General features: G+C 45.4%; 1 protein-coding gene across 5 annotated transcripts in view; it reads right to left on the reverse strand.

The window, feature by feature from the left end:
• Positions 1–510: 510 nt before the first annotated feature.
• Positions 511–19,200, reverse strand: part of pitrm1 (pitrilysin metallopeptidase 1) — a 54,387-nt gene continuing 35,697 nt past the window's right edge. For 2 of the 5 annotated variants that reach the window (XM_085987607.1, XM_085987603.1), the window contains exons 20-28: positions 12,853–12,953; positions 12,049–12,178; positions 10,544–10,615; positions 8,810–8,922; positions 7,621–7,746; positions 3,429–3,574; positions 2,689–2,791; positions 1,910–1,978; positions 511–1,427 (exon numbers count right to left, since the gene is read on the reverse strand). In XM_085987607.1, the coding sequence (XP_085843733.1) occupies positions 1,334–1,427; positions 1,910–1,978; positions 2,689–2,791; positions 3,429–3,574; positions 7,621–7,746; positions 8,810–8,922; positions 10,544–10,615; positions 12,049–12,178; positions 12,853–12,953 (954 nt within the window). In that variant the 3' untranslated portion in view covers positions 511–1,333. Of the gene's footprint in view, positions 1,428–1,909; positions 1,979–2,688; positions 2,792–3,428; positions 3,575–7,620; positions 7,747–8,809; positions 8,923–10,543; positions 10,616–12,048; positions 12,179–12,852; positions 12,954–19,200 lie in introns of those variants that run through there. The other 3 variants (XM_085987605.1, XM_085987604.1, XM_085987608.1) reach the window with 2 other exon arrangements.

Raw genomic sequence — 19,200 nt, forward strand, 5'->3', positions numbered from 1 at the left:
ACCCTCTGGCGTCAGTGCACTCGAGAATCTGATCAGAACCGGACACCAGAGTTACACTACCAATCTAGTATCAAGGAGAAAGTGGCAGTATAAAACCAGGAATAAAAACTGAAAATGCTGGAAATACTCAGCCGGTCAGGCAGCATCTGTGGAGAGAGAAACAGAGTTAACGTTTCAGGTTCTTTCATCAAAACTGGAAAAAGCTATTGATGTAACAGGTTTTAAGCAGGTACAGAGCCAGTGGAATGGAGGGAGGGGAGGAAAGAACAAAAGGGAAGGTCTGTGATAGGGTAAAAGGCAGGAGAGAGTAAATGACAAAGGGATGATGGTGCAAGGCAAGAAGGTATGGTCCTGGGACAAGAAAAGATGGGTTTGGAGGAGCTGTAAATGACAGGTCAGGCAACATCTGTGTCGAGCATTTCCAGCATTTCCTGTTTCTTTTTCAGTATTTTGCATTTGAATTAGAGTATAAAACCAGGTTTAGTTTGCAGTCAGGATATAGCACAAGTCTAATGGGCACAATGGCATCAATTTACTTTTGATCCAATGAGAATGCTGAAGACAGTTAACCTTCTACATAATGGTATGAAAAAACCATTACAACACCACGTGACAAATTAGATTGCTGAATACAAGAACAAAACACTGTTCAGCAACTTTTATCCTTACACCCATCATGTAAAAGTTTTAATTTGGTTCAGTAAAAATACAGGCGTCAAGGTTCTAAAACACAAGTTTTGGCAATCACCAATTTGAATGGCTCATGCAGACCAGCTGTCTCAATCGCATTGGAAGCAGAATGCTTTGTATAAAATGTTCCAGTGAATCCTCAGGTGTCCAATTCTATTTAAATAGAAGCAAGTTTTGAGGGTTTTCTCTACAATTCTCTTGCAAAGGACATGGTACAGAATTAACTTTTTACATCATAATTGTGAAGGAAACCATTCAGCATGATCGTTTCTTCAAAATCACATGTAGGTTAGTATGCTCCTTATATTTCTTCAAGCACTACACACATTGTTTGTATATGCCCCATGTCTTCAAGTATTGGACATGTAGGGAACCCATATTTACTCTGGTACAGTAGTTGCAAACTTAGAAAGGAAACACAAATCGAGGTAACAAGGATTTCCTACTGAATCGTCTCATTCACAAAAAGCATCGAGCAGTTTTTAGATCATGGAATATTGCTGTTACCACCTTCACCTCCTTCAGCACAGTCACATGGAGACTAACATTTCGGTTGAATCCATCTCGATTCTGTTTTCGGCGTTATTTCGGGAGAATGTGAGGTCAACATCCTTGGTATTAGTTCTCCTTTTACTTTAGAGTATTACCTCTGTACCCAAGTTGGATCTCGGGTGATAGATTCATTTTCAGGCCCCAAAATTGCAGCTCCGCATGTGCTGTGTCCAGTTGTCAAATACCTGAGTGAAAAAAATAATTAAAAATAGAAACATCAACTTATTTAAATAGTTACCTCTAGTAACCGGAGCACAAAAATTCCTGCACGCATTTGGGTCGTACTAGTTAGAATTCAAGAAAGAAAAATTAGAAAAAATAATGTGGGAGAGATAATATGGCCAAAGGAAAGACAGGGTGAGACAAAATTTTATGTGGTTACTTTAATTGTATAGAGTTAACATTGCAGTAATAAAACTCTTCCTGCACTCGAGTGTTTCAGTATCAGATGGAAACTGGAAACCTAAAAATAAAAAACCTCCCAGAAGCAATCAGGGCTGGGAGGAGCGGAAGCAGAGATCGTGGGCCGGGCGGATGTCAGCAGAGATCAGCGGCCAGAGGGGCGGAAGAGAAAAAAAAAAAATGGGGGCCTCGCCGGGGGGGGGGGGGGGGGGGGGGGGCGGGGGCAGGGACCCTGGAACCAGGAGGCAAGTGTAAAGGCCCTTACCTCCTGGATCCAACAGTCTTCGTCTTGCACTGGTTGGCAGGTTTCAGGAGGCGTGCAAAACCTGGCCAGCTAAAGTTAAATTCAAAATGGAGGTTAAAGCAGAAGCTACAAGCCTCATTATAATATTTAATTAGACGGCCCGCCTCTTGGCAGCAGATTGGCTGCCCGCCCCCGTTAAAACCGGAAGTGGGTTCAGGGCAGGATTCCGATTTCTAATACTTTAACTTCCCATATGCCCCCAACCCACCCATTTTTTTAGCCTAAAATTCCCCCTGTACACCAGAGTCACTGCGATGGACGATGTACTGACTTGCTCCAAACACGGTTCTGCTCTCATGTCTATTCTGAACTTTCCACTCTCCTGTTCCATATCAGCGTGCAGATGCGATAGTGCACACAACAGTCAGCATGTATTAAAATTTAAATGTCTCATTTTCTAGGGAGCAGCAGTAAAGGGCCCCTCATACATGGGTCATAGTTTCCCCATCCCCTCGTCCCAGTTTTTTTGGTTGTACAGTTGGATTATTTTTTTAGGTGGGTCACCTGTGTATGGCAAACCAAGGCAACTTAAACCTACCTGGACCTGCTACCAAAGGAAGGATTTAAAAGGTTTGTACTAAATTGAAAGCCAAACTCAAAAGAAACCATCAAAATAAATCTGTACATAATTTCCTTTTGAAACATATAGCTTATAGGGTGCTCAAATTTTCTGTTCTAGAAAAGTAACATTTAATTGCAGCTTTTAGTATTCTGGGATTTTTAAAAAAAAAACTACTCACTTGTTGGCTACTTCTACCAACCCATCATGATCAACAGCAAAAAGCTGCTCTCTACGTTTCTGCTTCATTTCATCAGAGATGCCGTATAGAAAACGGTCCAATCCTGTTGATCAAAGCAGAATAAGTGTCAAAAATAAACACCACATTTTCAGTTGTCAAATGCCCTTTTTGCAGGTCTGTCAGTGTTTTCTTTTCACATTTGTTACCAAAGGCTTTGTTAATTCTAAAATGTGCCTTTTAAAATCATCCACCCAATTATTGTAACTATTTTCTGCCATTCTCATTCACCCCCAACTATCAAGAGGTTTGCAACGGCGCTCACATTTAATTCTATAATGTATGTACTGTACAAGCAAAATGTTTCCCCGGAGGTTGTTAGACCTGCTGAGCTATGGTAGGCACATTGGAGGACAGATTTGGTTTTACTATCAATTCTTAATCAACTTTCACTCATACATTCCTGTCCATCGACAGCTTTTTAAAATTCTTCATTCAAAATGCCCCAAATCTTTTTGGGGTTAGAAAACCAGCATTATACAGATGATGTGATCACTGTTTCCTAGCCCTCCACAAACCCAAATATCTGCAATAACAACAGAAAATGCTGGAAAAACTCAGCAGGTCAGGCAACATCCGTGGAGAGAAATTTGAGTTGACGTTTCGGGTTGGACCCTTCTTCAAAACTGACCCTCCCAAATATCTGCAACTTTTAACATTCAAGGTAACACAATCATCTTTACCTTTGTCTGATGGGGCTACAGGAGCATCCACAGCTGAAAATACAGACAGTTTAGCTTCATCAATATCTTCAAGAGTAAATGTTCCCGCTTTGGCCCAATCCACGCTCCTTCGAAATACAGATATTGTATCGAGAGAATTTGGATCTCTAGAAGATTTTATTTTAAACAGAAGAAATAATCCATATACATGTTACAATAGTGTCTATTTCTCATTATACTTTACATCCTTTAACAGATCAACATTTGTTCATTGATGAAAACTGAACGTATCACAAACCCACAGACAATTTGTAGTTCCACATGTTACTATATAAGAAAGCGAGACAGTCATGGACTCATTCACATTTGAAGACTGAAATATACTTTTACAAGACAGAAAATAACCTAACCTGCCTCTGTAAATTGCATTACATATCTAGAGTATTTACTCTGTCATTTTGTACTCAATTAGCTCATTTAGTAGTTTTAGATCAACATACATAAAAGAATACTCTCCACTTGCCTTGATGAGTGCAGCTGCCAACAACATTCAAGAAGCTCAACAGCATCCAAGACAAAGCAGCCCGCTTGATTGGCACTCCATCCACCACCTTAAAACATTCAGCGTATCGTGGCTGCAGTGTGTACCATCTACAAGATGCACTGCAGCAACTCGCCAAGGCTTCTTCGGCAGTACCTCCCAAACCCGCGACCTCTACCACCTAGGACAAGGGCAGCAAGGGAACACCACCACCTCCAAGATCCCCTCCAAGTCACACACCATCCTGACTTAGAAGCATATCCCGGATTCTTCATCGTCACTAGGTCAAAATCCTGGAACTCCCTCCCTAACAGCACTGTGGGAGTACCTTCACCATGCGGACTGCAACGGTTTAAGAAGGTGGCGCACCACCACATTCTCAAGGGAAACTAGGGATGGGCAATAAATGGTGGCCTTGCCAGCGACACCCACATCCCATAAACAAATTTTAAAAAATTACTTTTTCAGATTCAAAAGTTTTGACCCTTAAAACGAAATCTTATCTGCTGCAAAGTCATGGGAAATTTCCATCTCCCTAGGCCAGCCACTTAGATACTTCTATATTGAGTAGTTTCATTACTGTACAATACTATCAACAAGAAGAAATCAATCTCAATTTTATTAAAACATGCGGCACCACGGTTTCACTTTTCCATTGTTCTTTAACGTTATTTTCTTTCCATATTAACCTAGTTTTATACAATCTAGTATACAAGGGCAATTTTCCCAGTGCACCCTTGTAGCAGGGAGCCTCGACCCCCCCAGCCACTCTGGTTTGGTAATTGTGGGTGCACTGCTGCAGGGAGTTTTCTCTGCTGGCAGCACATTCACAGAGTTGACCCTGTAATTTTTTTCTGTGCATTGTTTTGTTAAAAATAAGTTTTAAATAAGGATGTTCTTGCCATGGAGGGAGTGCAGCGAAGATTCACCAGACTGATACCTGGGATGGCAAGAATGACGTATGGAGAGAGATTGGGTCGATTGGGCTTGTATTCGCTAGAGTTTAGAAGAATGAGAGGGGATCTCATTGAAACTTATAAAATTCTAACAGGACTAGACAGACTAGATGCAGGAAGAATGTTCCCGATGGCGGGGGAGTCCAGAACCAGGGGTCACAGTCTAAGGATAAGGGGTAAGCTATTTAGGACTGAGATGAGGAGGAATTTCTTCACCCAGAGTGGTGAACCTGTGGAATTCTCTGCCACAGAAGGCAGTTGAGGCCAATTCATTAAATATATTCAAGAAGGAGTTAGATATATTTCTTAAGGCTAAGGGGATCAAGGGATATGGGGAGAAAGCAGGGACAGGGTACTGAGTTTGGATGATCAGCCATGATCTCATTAAATGGCGGAACAGGCTCGAGGGGCCGAATGGCCTACTCCTGCTCCTATCTTCTATGTTTCTATTTCACTTTAATTTCTGTATTCATTTTGAAGGAATAATTGGCCCCAACTGGCTAAAAGGTTGACTTTTCACCCATTAGGTCTGTTTCCTGGGACCAGGTCGATCTTTGATGATTTATAAAGCATCAGAGATGTGGTACTGCAGGGCAAGATATTCTTTGAACACAAGAACATAAGAAACAGGAGCAGGAGTAGGCCAATCGGCCCCTCGAGCCTGCTCCACCATTCAATAAGATCATGGCTGATCCAATCTTGTCCTCAACACCACTTTCCCGCTCTCTCCCCATACCCCTCGACTCCCTTGTAAAAGGAAACTTTGTGCTATCCGGCACTGACGGGACCGAGCTGTTGCCGTCCCATCAAAACTGCCGGACAAACCAGCGCTAATGTTGAAACATACGGAGATTTTGAGCTCCGTATCTGGCAACAAACCCTGTTGCTTAGCAACAGCTTCTAAACAGTCGGCCGTACCTTGCAAGCGTCTCTGTAGCTTAGCAACAGCTTCAGCGAGACCTTGCAGCACCTGACTGGTGGAAAAAAAAGCAACGAAAAGAAAAAAAACCTCACGAAACGGCTCCTGATGTTTGCCAGTGGCTCGAGCATTCCGGACAGTTAACCTCCGGATAAACCAAAGTTTCCTGTAGTTCAAATGTCTGTCTATCTCCGCCTTGAATATATTCAGTGACTGTCTCCACAGCTCTCTGGGGTAGAGAATTCCAAAGATTCACGACCCTCAGAAGAAATTCCTTCTCATCATCTTCTTAAATGGGCGACCCCTTATTCTGAAGCTATGCCCCCTAGTTCTAGATACCCCCACTAGGTGAAACATCCTCTCAGCATCCAACCTGTCAATCCCCCTCAGAATCTTAAATGTTTCAGTAAGATCACCTCTCATTCTTCTAAACGGCAATGAGTATAGGCCCAACCTGCTCAACCTTTCGTCATACGTCAACACCTTCATCCCAGGAATCAACCTAGTGAACCTTCTCTGTACTGCCTCCAATGCAAGTATATCCTTCCTTAAATATGGAGACTACAACTGTACGCAGTACTCCAGGTGCGGTCTCACCAGCGCCCTGTAAAGTTGCATCAAAACTTCCCTACTTTTGTACTCCACACCCCTTGCAATAAAGGCCAACATTCCATTAGCCTTCTTAATTACTTGCTGTACCTGCATGCTCAGTTTTTGTGTTTCATGTACTCGGACCCCCAGACCCCGTTGTACCGCAGCATTTTGTAGTCTCACTCCATTTAAATAATAATTTGCTTTTTCATTCTTCCTTCCAAAGTGGACAACCTCACATTTTCCCACATTATACTCCATCTGCCAAATTTTTGCCCACTCAACCTATCTATATCCCTTTGCAAACTCTGTGTCCTCCTCACAACTTGCTAACCCACCTATCTTTGTATCAGCAGCAATTTTGGCTACAGTACACTCGGTCCTTTCATCCAAGTCATTAATATAGATTGTAAATAGTTGAGGGCCCAGCACTCATCCCTGTGGCACCCCACTGGTTACTGGTTGCCAACCAGAAAATGACCCATTTATCCTGGTTCTGTTTTCTGTTAGTTAGCCAATCCCCTATCCATGCCAAAGCATTACCCCCAACCCCGTGCGCTCTTATCTTGTGCAGTAACCTTTTATGTGGCACCTTATCGAATGCCTTCTGGAAATCCAAATACACCACAGCCACTGGTTCCTCTTTATCCACACTGTTTGTTACATCCTCAAAGAACTCTAGCAAATTTGTCAAACACTATTTCCCTTTCATAAAACCATGTTGACTCTGCATAGTATAAGAAGGGCTAAGAATTAGTGTACTTTTTTAAACTGCATTTAAAAAAAACATTTTAGCAAACGTGCACCCCACTAAATTGATCAATTTATAAGGACAAAATGTGTAACTGCAACGATTTGACAAATGAAAATTTATTCAAACTCAATCTAGGAATGGTAAATTGCTCTAGCAAAGAGCTAATGATGACACGATGGGGTGAATAGTCTCATTCTTTGCTGTGGACTTCAATGATTCTAAGTTAACTTTACACTTTCAAAAGCCGGACAGGGAACAATCAGATTAAAAGACTTGTCAATAGATCAATTTTCTTCAAATTAAAAAATATGAAAAAGGATCATGTACTTTTTTCATAGAGGTTTCAACAGTTGATAAAAGTCAGGAAAAGGAGACATTGGATGCTTCATTCTGTTTTCTACTCTTCAAAATGTATGCTATTCTAAATTGTCAATTGTAACAGATGCATGTACCTGTACGAATAGAATGAAAACAGGCCACTGTGGCTTAGGGTGGCACCTCCTCCATATGCACCACCTTTCTCTCGAATTTCCCGGTGCAGGAATTTAGCGGTCAATAGCTGTGCAAGAACACGAAGACTATAAATAAAAAAATTGTTAATAACAAACATACTCAGATGCAAATCTAACAATACCAGCCTACCGTATATGTTAAGAGATTGTAGTATCCACAGGAATGTTTCATACAAAAACTGAAAATAATGGAGATACTCTGGTGACACAGCCCATTGGTATATCAATCAATAATCTGTATCAAGACATCTTTTTCCTCTCTTCCCCCCCACCCTCTCAAATGCTGGAATAGCTTAGGTTACTAGGGAAGTCCACTGAAGCAGACAGTATAAATGGGTTCAAGAGTAAATTGTGATGAATTTCTAGATAAAGGAGGGATTGAAGGATATGGTGAGAAGTGGGGCTGATATGAATAAACCTTTCCTGTGCCTGTTATTAGGTCCTAAAACTTAAGTGATGGTACCAACCACCTCCATTTAGAAATGAACATTAGACTGTCCCCCATCTTAGTTATTCGTCATCCTCCAAAAAACTGCAGCAGCTTTATTAATCATGGAAGGATAGTACAGCTCAAAAAAATCTCCACAAATTTCTATTTACTTTTTAGTTTTCTCCTGAAGGTACTGACTTATGTATGGGGACATCAGCCCTGCAACACCTCATGTTTTGCCAATTCTCCATGTGCAATTCACCGATAGCAATCTGGTTGATTTTATTCTCCTTCCTAGTCTTAAGCTAATTTATCTGGCTGATATTAGCCAACTCAGCAGAGACAAGAAATTGAAGCCAGGACTTTGATTTCAGATGGTGAATTTACTATAAAACCATCAGGAGCTGATGTTAATTTCACTCCCTTCCCCGAACGTACTAATTTACTTACGAAACCATTGGGAGCGGAGAGTTAATTTCACCCCCTTCCCTGAATGTATCCAAGGCTGGTACACTTACCTTCCGTGGAAAGCTTTAGGAGTTTTTCCAAAGGTTTTGTATATACACACTAAACATGTGCTTTTATTTTCCTCCCTCGTTATTTTTTAGTCCTTATTTTGATAAATATTCAAAGTCCAATATGAAACTAGTGTTTGAAATTTAACACAAATGCGTGCAATTTCATTTCAATGTAACTTACCTGGTAAAGTCTGGATTCATGTAGGGAACTGTGCGAATACATTCACTCACATAATTCACAGGGAAGGGAAGCTGGAAATGAGTCTTCATTTGACAAGCTTTGAAGGTGGGTTCCTAGGAGAGAAGGAAGCAGATAAAGGTTTAATTAAACTTTCGCTAATGGTTGCAAAAATATGTAGAACTGAGGTATTCTGTATCTAAGTGGGATTAAAGCATTTAGCTGATTTACTACTAACCAGCACCAGTTCCATAATGGCATCTTATACCTCTAACTTACAAAAGTTTTTTTTTTTTTAAATATAAAAGTCACGAGAAAACACCCAAAATAAAAATATTGTAAAATGGTATAAATTTAAGACACCATTTTTATATCTAGTTTTTTTTATTGAACAAGGTTTTTAAAATATCAAGTTAACAAAACCCAAAATTTTCCACAGCAACAAAGATCTGTACCAGCAGACAGGAAGTAGGTAGTGAGACATATTGCCATGGTATATCATCTGGAGTACATTACACCACAGTAATACATCTAGGAGTTCAGGGCATTATAAACGGCATGGACTGAATCTTGATCAATGTTACCATCTCAATCGAAGATCTATTACTATTCTGTAGTTCATCCCAGGCTATAGGGGTACAGTAGCGTAGTGGTTATGTTACTGGACTAGTAATCCAGAGGCCTGGTTCACTAACGTCCTTTAGGGAAGGAAATCTGTCATCCTTGGTTGGTTCTCTCACCACCTGTTGCAGGCCCAGAATGGCAGCTATGTCCTTCAGGACTCGGCCAGCTCGGTCAGTAGTGGTGCCACCGAGCCACTCTTGGTGGTAGACAGTGAAGTCCTCCAGCCAGAGTACATTCTGTGTCCTTGCTACCCTCAGTGCTTCTTGCAAGTGGTGTTCAACATGGAGGAGTACAGATTCATCAGCTGAGGGAGGGCGGTAGGTGGTAATCAGCAGGAGGTGTCCTTGCCCATGCTTCACCTGATGCCATCCAGTTCACTGATGTCCTTTAGGGAGGGAAATCTGCCATCCTTACCTGCTCTGGCCTATGTGACTCCAGACCCACAGCAATGTGGTTGACTCTGAAGTGTCCTCTGGCCTAGCAAGCCACTCAGTTGTACCAAACCACTACAAAGCGGTATCATGGACTGCAGCGGTTCAAGGTGGCTCACCACAATCTTGAGGGCAATTAGCGATGTGCAATAAATACTGGCCCTGCCAGCGACACCCACATCCCGTGAACGAATAAAAAATAATATTTTTATACTACAAAAGCCGAATGGTCTTTTGTCATTCTTTTTCCTTATGTTTCTATTATACATACAAAATTATGGGTGACGTAGCAGATATATGCCTAATTCTGGATTCCTTTTTCAGAACTCAAATACTAATATCAAAAAATGTACCACTGCTGCCTTGCACATCACTTTTGTACAGTGCTACATGTTAATATATCCAAAATGGTCAGTTTTTTTTAAATTTAACAATTTAAATCAACCCAACCTCAAGTGCTGTACCCAACTCAAGATGAAGGGAAATAATATCAGAGTGTGCCCATCAACAAGATAGCAGGAATATTTAGTTAAGATAGTCAATGGGTTGATACCTCCGATGAATTCACTACAAGGCCAGACCCAGCAATGTTATTGTACTGTGTGATTTTTGCTATCTATCTGGGCAACATTTGCAGAAATTCCATTAGTTACTGTGAATGTCAACACTATATTGCTCTTACAAACACTAGCTTCTTGGTAGCTCTCGAGCCTCCAGATACTTCACCCCCAGCTTCTTCAGGATTGAGCGGTTTCTGTAATGAAAATTTTTTTAAATTTAATCCTTCAGATTGAAATTTGAAATAAACATACATTTACTGCAATTTAGAAATATATGCACTCTACAAACCTAGTAAGGATATGAATACTTGGGAGAATGGAGTTCTACATTCAAAACTAAAATTCTAATTAACTATTTCACCAGTAGTTTTTAAAACAAGATCCACTCTGCACTGAAGACACTTGTTTGAATGAAGGAAGTTCACTTCAGGATTTGTGAAATTAAGCAAGAAGCTAAACAGAGGATGACCACTTTCTCTGAATGAGGCCATTCATTTACTGGAATTACACATACAAGGCACATTGATTGCATCAGCAGTGATTAGTCAGTCATTCATTTATGGTCAACGAGCACTTCTCAATAATAAAGCCCCGATTTCAAACATTGCAGCCAATGACCTAACTTCCTCAAAATGACAGCCATTATTTTACAATTTCTCATCAGAAACATTTTACGGAGTTCTGCTACAGATAACAAGATGCCCAAGAACATGACTGATGCTCTCACAAAAACAAAGTCAGTTGCATTGGGCAAAACATGCATCTTTCGAATAATACTTCAGCTGGGTGGTCAATATAAAGTTTTACACTCAACTTCCATCCAAACTTGATTAGAACTGCAGTAAACTACAAATGGTAGGCGTGGCATTATAAACTTTCTGCTGGATTCAAGAATGAAATTTGTAAACATCTCTCGTACTGGAATCCGAGTGATACAAAACTTAACGAGTTTTATTATAAGCTATGATACCAACAGAAGTTAGAGGGATACTGAAGTTCACCTTTGATTTGTGTACTCTTTCCAAGAACCTTAATTAATGACCACCACACTCTTGGCCACCTTGGCTGGCTGGAGATTTAACACACATCAAATTAAGCTAGCTTCTTCCAATAAATAACTAAAGGGGGTTTCTACAAATTTAGATTCCTGATACAGTAGAATCTCCAATGCCTATTAAAATGAAAGAGACCCATTTGGTGAATAATGGAAATTGTCCTTATAGTTTTTTTTTTTTAAATGCTAAAGCAGCATACAAAAAGCACAAAAAAATTAATTTAAATGTTCTCGTTAGTGGGCTGTGAAAGGATCGATGTTTCACATAGGGCTTTTCTCCTGCAAAAAACTGATGGGTAATTGAGATGACGGATAATCAGAGCATGAATAATTAGGTTTCTACTGTCGTCACAAATAAGGGGGAAAAGGAGTATATAGATACACATTCCAAAATGAACAAAGTAAGCACATTATTTAACTTCAATATGAAACATAGAACTAGAGGGCACAAGTAAAAAAATTCAGAAGTCCCTCTCCCTCTATACAAGACAGTACATTATTCCATCATAGACCCCTGGACTGATGCACCAAAGAGCCTTTTCTCCCACTGGACTTTGAATGTTAACATAGTACCTCAGCAATATTTGAACGGATGAGTTTCTTGTCTTTCTTTTTCTTTCCAAATCCAGGAATATTTCTTATGAACTTTTCAACTTCCTTTGACACTTCTGGAATTTCTTGAGGAGCAGCATTCACTGCACATCTATCACAAGACAGTACGAATCAATGAAATATCGGCAATAATCTAATATTCGCTCACCCATATAAAACCAGGCTCAATGTGAATTGGTTATAATGATTACATTGACCAAATGTCACTCGAAAATCCTTCTTCTATGGAGCATTTAAAATTAGCACTTCCTAGCATTCCAGAAACAAGGTACTCTTTTACAAGATGGAAGTTTATTTCTTTTTACATAAGTTGAGAAATAAAAAAAATAAAATCAGCATGAACTTAAGAGCATGTTTTTTTCCCATTCCAAATGTTAGCAGTCTTGAAAAAGTATGAAACCTTTACGACCACCTGTGTCCTCACTGCAACATTGTAATTGGAAAGTAATTTTGAGGCTAGAATTGTTGCAATTTTTATTGTATTGGAAGCAGGAACATAACCACTAATTTGTAAGTGGACCATTGTAATGCCAGAGTCGATACAAGTGGGGGAGAAAGGGAAAAAAATTCCAGCTCAGAAGTTCAAGTCTATACGGTGTTCTTACACGGTCAAATAATGAAAATGACTTTCTTTGTCTTACTGAGATCATCGTATAGTTGAGGTTGTCATTATGCATATCAGAACACGCCAGAGAGCGGAAATTTAAAGTTACATGCACTTTATTTCAATCGGATAATACGTGTTTTTAAATTTTAAGAACTCACCTCATGTACTCATTGCTCAAAAGGTGTATCTTAATTCGAGATAGCCTGCGGAGAAGAGTCATGAGTTCGGGCATTTCTGCAATTCTCTTCATTTGTTGCACCTTTGGAGGAAAAATATTTTGCACATGTACAAGTTTCTGGACATTTCTCACTATTCTATAAAGTTTACAGAAATACACATTCAATTCCCAGTACATATAATACATTAAAATAAAGTACTTCTACAGACTAAGGCCTAGAAATTCATTATAGCCACTTTTGGGGCGGTAAAGTCGGGCGGCCGCTAAAGTTTGCGCCCGGCGCAAATGCGAGGCCACTTCGCCGATATTCATTAGCTTCGCCTTAAGAGTTTGCTCGAGCGCTAAAACTGGCGATGCACGGCTCTCTTTAGGCGCTAAGCCGGAGGTGCTGAGCGATACCGCCGAGGCCGGGCGCAGCGCAGGTGCGGCCATTTCTTGATTGACAGCAGACACCCTGGCACCGGCCAGCTCTTAAGGGGGAAGGGTCGACTTGGTCTGCTGCCACGCCCTGCACACTGGAGCCCTCCAGCTAGGCCTGAACACTGCTGCTGGACCCATATAGCGCCTCAAAGTATGGAGAAGGCCCGTGAACGAGCGCAGCGCTTCTCAGAGCTTGATCTGAGGGTGCTGGTTAGCGCTGTGGAGAAGAGACGCCATATTTTGTTCCCAGACAATGGGAGGAAGCTGCCGACCCGCGTCTACCGGAGAGCCTGGAGGCATGTCGCCACCAGGGTGACATCGAACAGTGAGGTCCCCAGGAGCGCGGTACAATGCCGCAAGAAACTAAATGACCTCGCCAGGATTGTCAGGGTGAGTACCCTTTCCAGTGTCCTCCTCATCCTTGCATGTGCACCTCACATTATGGGCAAAGGGACCTGAAAGCCCTAATGGCCAGCCCTCATGCAGCAGCTATGGGTCAGTCATGAACATCAATTGCACATTGTACACTTAACACACTGGCCAGGGTATTCCACCATGGGAGGCAGTGCACACAAGATCAGGGCTACACACTGGCCAGGCTATTCGACCATGGGAGGCAGTGCACACAAGATCAGGGCTACACACTGTACTTAGAGGCCGTCCTTTCTCTTGCAGGCCAAGCTGGCCAATAAGAGGAGCCGGACTGTGACCGGGGGAGGCGGACCCCAGATCCAGCCGCTCACCGAGCTGCAACAGCGCGTGGAGCGCATCATGGGTGCCCGGGTGATTGGCCCCGTTGCATCTGGAGATGCCGACCCTGTTCTGGGCACCAATGGTAAGGACATCATTTTTTGGACCTCTTTCGTCCCACTTGCGCATCAGATCTACATCCTTTGCCACTGTCCGACCAATGCGCTGAATGCCACCACTCATGCATCCCTCGCTGACGCCCTCTCCTCACTCTAAAGCTACTCTTGTGCCTTCCTGCTTTCAGATGGTGAGGAGGAGGTCCCTGAAGTTGCCAGTGACAGCCCCTCAGAAGAGGAGGAGGAGGAGGAGGAGGAGCAAGAGGAAGGCGGCCCATCAGGGGAACCCTCAGCCGCGGCAAGCCATGCCACTGTAGGGGAGACGTCTTCCCTGGAGGGGAGCGTGGGGGAAGTGTCGGAGGGGAGTGTGGCTCCTGGGATCAGCGGCCTGCAGAAACGCGGGAGGGGGGTGGAAGTTCAGCGGCCTTCTCCCCAGAAGGGGGAAGGGTCGGAGGGGAGTCCAATTGCTGGGCCCAGCGGCGTCCAGCAACGCAGGAAGGGTCAGCCAGCTCGACGGCCTTCTCCCCAGAGGGAGAGTCCGGCCTCCAGTCCGGAGACGGTCAACGCCGAGGAGATGTGCCGCCTCGAGGACATGTCCGCGGACTCGGAGCGCCGGCACACGGAGCTCATGGGGGTAGTGGCACGGATGCCTGAGACCATCGAGTCCCTGTCTCGGAGTGTGACCGAATTCGGGGCCCCTCAGGCCACCAGTTTGGCGGAATTCGGGGCAGGTCAGGCAGCGACTGGCCAGGTGATCAGTGGTGCCGTGCAGTCACTGGCTGCTCTGATGCGGTCACAGAACAGGGCAACACGGGCACTCACTGCTGCCACACTCGCTGTGTCAGCCAGGCATCGCCAGGGCACCCGGCGCGCTGCAGCAGCACAGCGGTCTGTCCCTCAGCAGATTGCTGCGCATGCTGCAGTGCTGGCCCGGCCGAGTGCCAGTGTCTCAGGCGACCAGTGAGCGCCTGCCATCCGCCAGCTTGCCCCCATTGCTCCAGCCGCCACTGCCACTCCCCCAGTGGAGCTGCCACGAGCTGCTGCAGCGACTGATGCTGGCCAGCCACAGCTGCAGCATTCACCAGCCGGCCCCTCGAGGGCCAGACCTCGTCTAGGCCGACCCCCAAGGGCATCTGCCGTCACGACATGTGCCCCTCAGGAGCCTTCCCCCAGCCTTGCAGCAGCCACTGGCCTCACTTTGAGGAGCAGCAGGGCGTCCAGGGGCCGGCAAAGTTTGCAGAGGGCATCGCCCTCGCGGGACACAAAGTAGAGGGTGTGTCCAAATGTTGTGTTTTGTGGAATGGTTGTTTTTTTACATCTTTGGTTAATCCTCCCCAGGTGGTGGGAGTGACTTGTGGGAGGTGGGAGTGACTTGTGGGAGTTGGGAGGTGGGAGTTGGGAGGTGGGGGTGGCTGGTGGGAGGGACTTGTGGGAGGTGGGAGGGTGACGTGCGCGTGTGTGTGCGTGTGTTTGTTTTTGTTGGGGGTTTCGTGTGTTCTTGGTTTTCATGTGGGAAGGGCCCTGAGTTTGTACAATAAACCATTTTATTTATTCACATTGTCCATGTTTGATCTTTGAAGTGTTTGTTGCTTTAACCGGCTGAGGGCTTGCGCAGCAGCTGCAATCATGTTCTTTCATTGGCACAAGCCATTCCCTGACAGGGGGCCTAGAAGTGACGTTCAATAAGCCGCCGACGGGCGGCCCTTGGACCTTCTGCCTCCCTCCTGGGCTGGTACTCCTCGTCCTCCTCCTCCTGCTCCTCCTCCTGAGGTGGTGGTCCAACGTGAGGTGGCAGTGCCGGAGTCCTGCGGATAGCCAGGTTGTGCAGCATGCAGCAAACGACGACGAATTGGGAGACTCGCTCCTGCGAATACTGGAGGGCTCCCCCGGAGCGATCCAGACAGCGGAGCCGTTGCTTCAGGACGCCGATTGTTTGTTCGATGAGGTTCCTGGTCGCTTGATGGCTCTCGTTGTATGCCTCTTCAGCAGGGGTCGTGGGCGCGCGGAGCGGGGTCATGAGCCAGGTACACAAAGGATAGCCTTTGTCCCCGATAAGCCATCCTCTTGGGTGAGGCTGTGCCTGGAACATGTCAGCCACAGTTGTCTGTCGCAGGATAAAGGCATCGTGGCTGCTGCCTGGAAAGCGGGCATTGACAGCTAGGATGCGCTGCCTGTGGTCACACACCAGCTGTACGTTGAGGGAATGGTAGCCCTTCCGGTTGCGGTAATCCTCGGCATGCTCCAGAGGTGCCCGCAAAGCCACATGCGTGCAGTCAATGGCGCCCTGCACCATGGGGAAGCCCGCTATTCTTGCAAATCCCACTGCACGCTGCTGCTGCTTGTCCAGGGTCATGGGGAAGGAGATGAATTGACGTCTCCTTCTGAAAAGGGCATTGGTCACCTGGCGGATGCAGCAATGCACGGCGAACTGGGAGATGTTAGCGATGTCCCCAGTAGCGGATTGGAAGGAGCCGGTGGCATAGAAGTTGAGAGCCACCGTCACCTTCACTGCCGACAGAGACGTCCTGCGCATCAGCTGTGGACGCAGATCTCTGTGAAGCAGCTGGCAGATGTCTGCAACCACCTCCCTTCTGAATCGCAGCCTCCTAACACACTGCGCGGCAGACATGTTGAGATAGGAGAACTGCTGGCGGTATACCCTGGGTGGGTAAGGCCTCACTTGGCGACGCCTGTTGCCCCCTCTGCGTCTAGCCAGGGCTGCCACTCTCTCACGGCGTCTGTAAGCCCTTCCGACATAAGGCTGAAACTCAGCGTTGGCACCCAATGCAGCCCCCATAATATGCTGGCAAACACTGAGATCTCAATGAAGGCAAAGAGAATTGCACAGCTCTGGCCTGAAGCCAAAAAGACCTGTCCTAGTGTTGGGCCAAAGCAGTAAGCTCTCTTCCTTGGTCTCTCTCCAAAAATCCGTTGCACAAGAGTGAATGCTGCAAAATGGCTGCCATTTATAGTGCAGGGTAAGTGCCCTTTAATTTGTGCTCCCCGCGGCCCGCCTCGGCTGTGTACCGTTCCACTTCACAGTCGTTAGGGCCGCCCGGCGCACAATGGGGCGGCGCGAGTGAAGTTCCGGTTCCGGGCGCACAAAGGGCGTTGCACGACGAAATGACGTCATGATCTGCGCGCGCAGCTGAGCGCGTGCAAAGACTTTGCGCCGGCGCTAAATGTCTACTGAAGTTGGGGCGAGGCGCAGATCGCGCAGCGCCCGGGCGCTAAGCGCCTAGCGCTCGAGATCTGCTCCTCCTAAGGCGCTAACGCCTGGCGCAGCCAACTGAATTTCTAGGCCTAAGACTGTGATTTTGCCGGCACTCAGTGGGCGGGATGGTTGGTGGGTCAGCTGTGAAATTTAAAATGATTGACAGAGGGTCGGGAACCCAGTGTCAAAACACACACCCCTGCATTTCCTGATGTCGGGTCTGCCAGCGCTGAGCAGACCCAACAGGCAGTGGCGGGGGGCCCAATTCAAATTATTAGTGGCTTGTAATGCTTTTGTCCCCCCGGCTTTTTGAATTTGACAGGTCGCCCACTGGTTTCCCGCTGTGCCAAGACCTCGCCTGTGAAGCTGAAGCAGGAGCTCACTCGCCATTGAATCAGCTGATGAGTTGATGTCAAGTCAAAGCTCCCAGCTGATTGAGAAATGTTCCCGTAACCACTAGATTCTCTAAACAGCATTTCCACTGCAGATTCAGAATGCTGCAAGACTTTACACAAGTCTCCATCCAGTCTGACCTCATTACCTCTCCCACCATTGACAGGTTGCTTCTGCCATCTCTACTTCACATGCCATCTATTCCATCAGCATTGGTGCCCTTGAAACTCTCACCTTGGTCCTCAGAATCCCACCACGATCAGCCCCAACACCAGCGTCACCAGGCACACCAGCAACCACACCAACCTTCTCCACAATCACCTGATGCTGCACAGGACATCAGCACCCGACCACATTGCTGCCCGGGAGGCCAGGGATGGCCTCATCATGGCCAGATTTACTTCACTTGAAGCTGTACACCCTGGCTGCCACATGTGCCAGGTTGGCACCACCCCATACCAATAACATAAAGCAGCCCTACAATGCCCAAGCCAATCCTTTCACACTCATTAGCATTGCGGGGGGCACCGTTATGTCTCACCAGTCACTGAAATTCACTAAGCCACTTCCAAAGGTGCACACAGATCTGTCTAATAACACAAAGTGTTGAAAAAAAAGAGTTCAATGTTTAACAGCACATTAACAGAAAATTCACATGAACATTGGCTAAAACACACAAGTGCCTACCCTTGTGTTGTTAGTTGGTATGATTGGGCTAGGATGAGGGCGAGCGTGAGGGGTGGCTAGTGAAATGGGGAAGTGATGAGAGGGATGGGTGAAGGTGCAAGGTAAGTTGGTGTAAGGATGTGCAGGAGTAGGGTAGGGAAGGCAGAGTGATGGGGATGTGATGAGAGGCACAGCAGGAGGAGGTTGCAGGTGGCTTTGCAGTAACATTTCGTGATCTATTGAGATCATTGAAAGGTTCGCGCCTCTGCAGCCAGGTCCTCCGGACGACATCCCTGCTTCTGCCCTCTTATGCAATGTGCAACCAGGCTGCGTTGATCTCCTGGGGAGGTCTCTTCCACCCATTGGAAGGGAAGAGAACCTCCCTGCATGTGGTGACTCCCTCCAGAAGCATATGGAGGGAGTCATGGGAGAGCCTAGGGTGCAGCCCTGCACTTCTGTGCAGTGCTCGTCAGTGTTTGCAGCACCTCAATGCTGTAGAAGACAGACAGCACAAATGTCAAAATAAATTTGCGCATGGTCCCTTTAAGGAAACCGGTTGATGAAGTGTCGTCAAATGACATCATCAGACCCGCTTCCTTCAATAAGCCGGAAAACTCGCTGGGCGAGCTTAAGAAGCCCAATCAGGAGAAAGTCATGTCAGAGGCTGGAATGGAGCCAACAGTGGGGCCGGGACCAACGTTGCCCGCCAAGTTAGGAAAAAATCACGGTATGAATGTTTTAAAAATTCATTCTCGGGATGTGGGTGTCGCTGGCAAGGCCAGCATTTATTGCCCATCCCAAATTTCCCTCGAGAAGGTGGTGATGAGCC

The sequence above is a fragment of the Somniosus microcephalus genome, chromosome 5, assembly GCF_052327205.1.
Source record: "Somniosus microcephalus isolate GS21.2 chromosome 5, FLI_Smic_1.0, whole genome shotgun sequence".
Taxonomy (NCBI): Eukaryota; Metazoa; Chordata; class Chondrichthyes; order Squaliformes; family Somniosidae; genus Somniosus; species Somniosus microcephalus.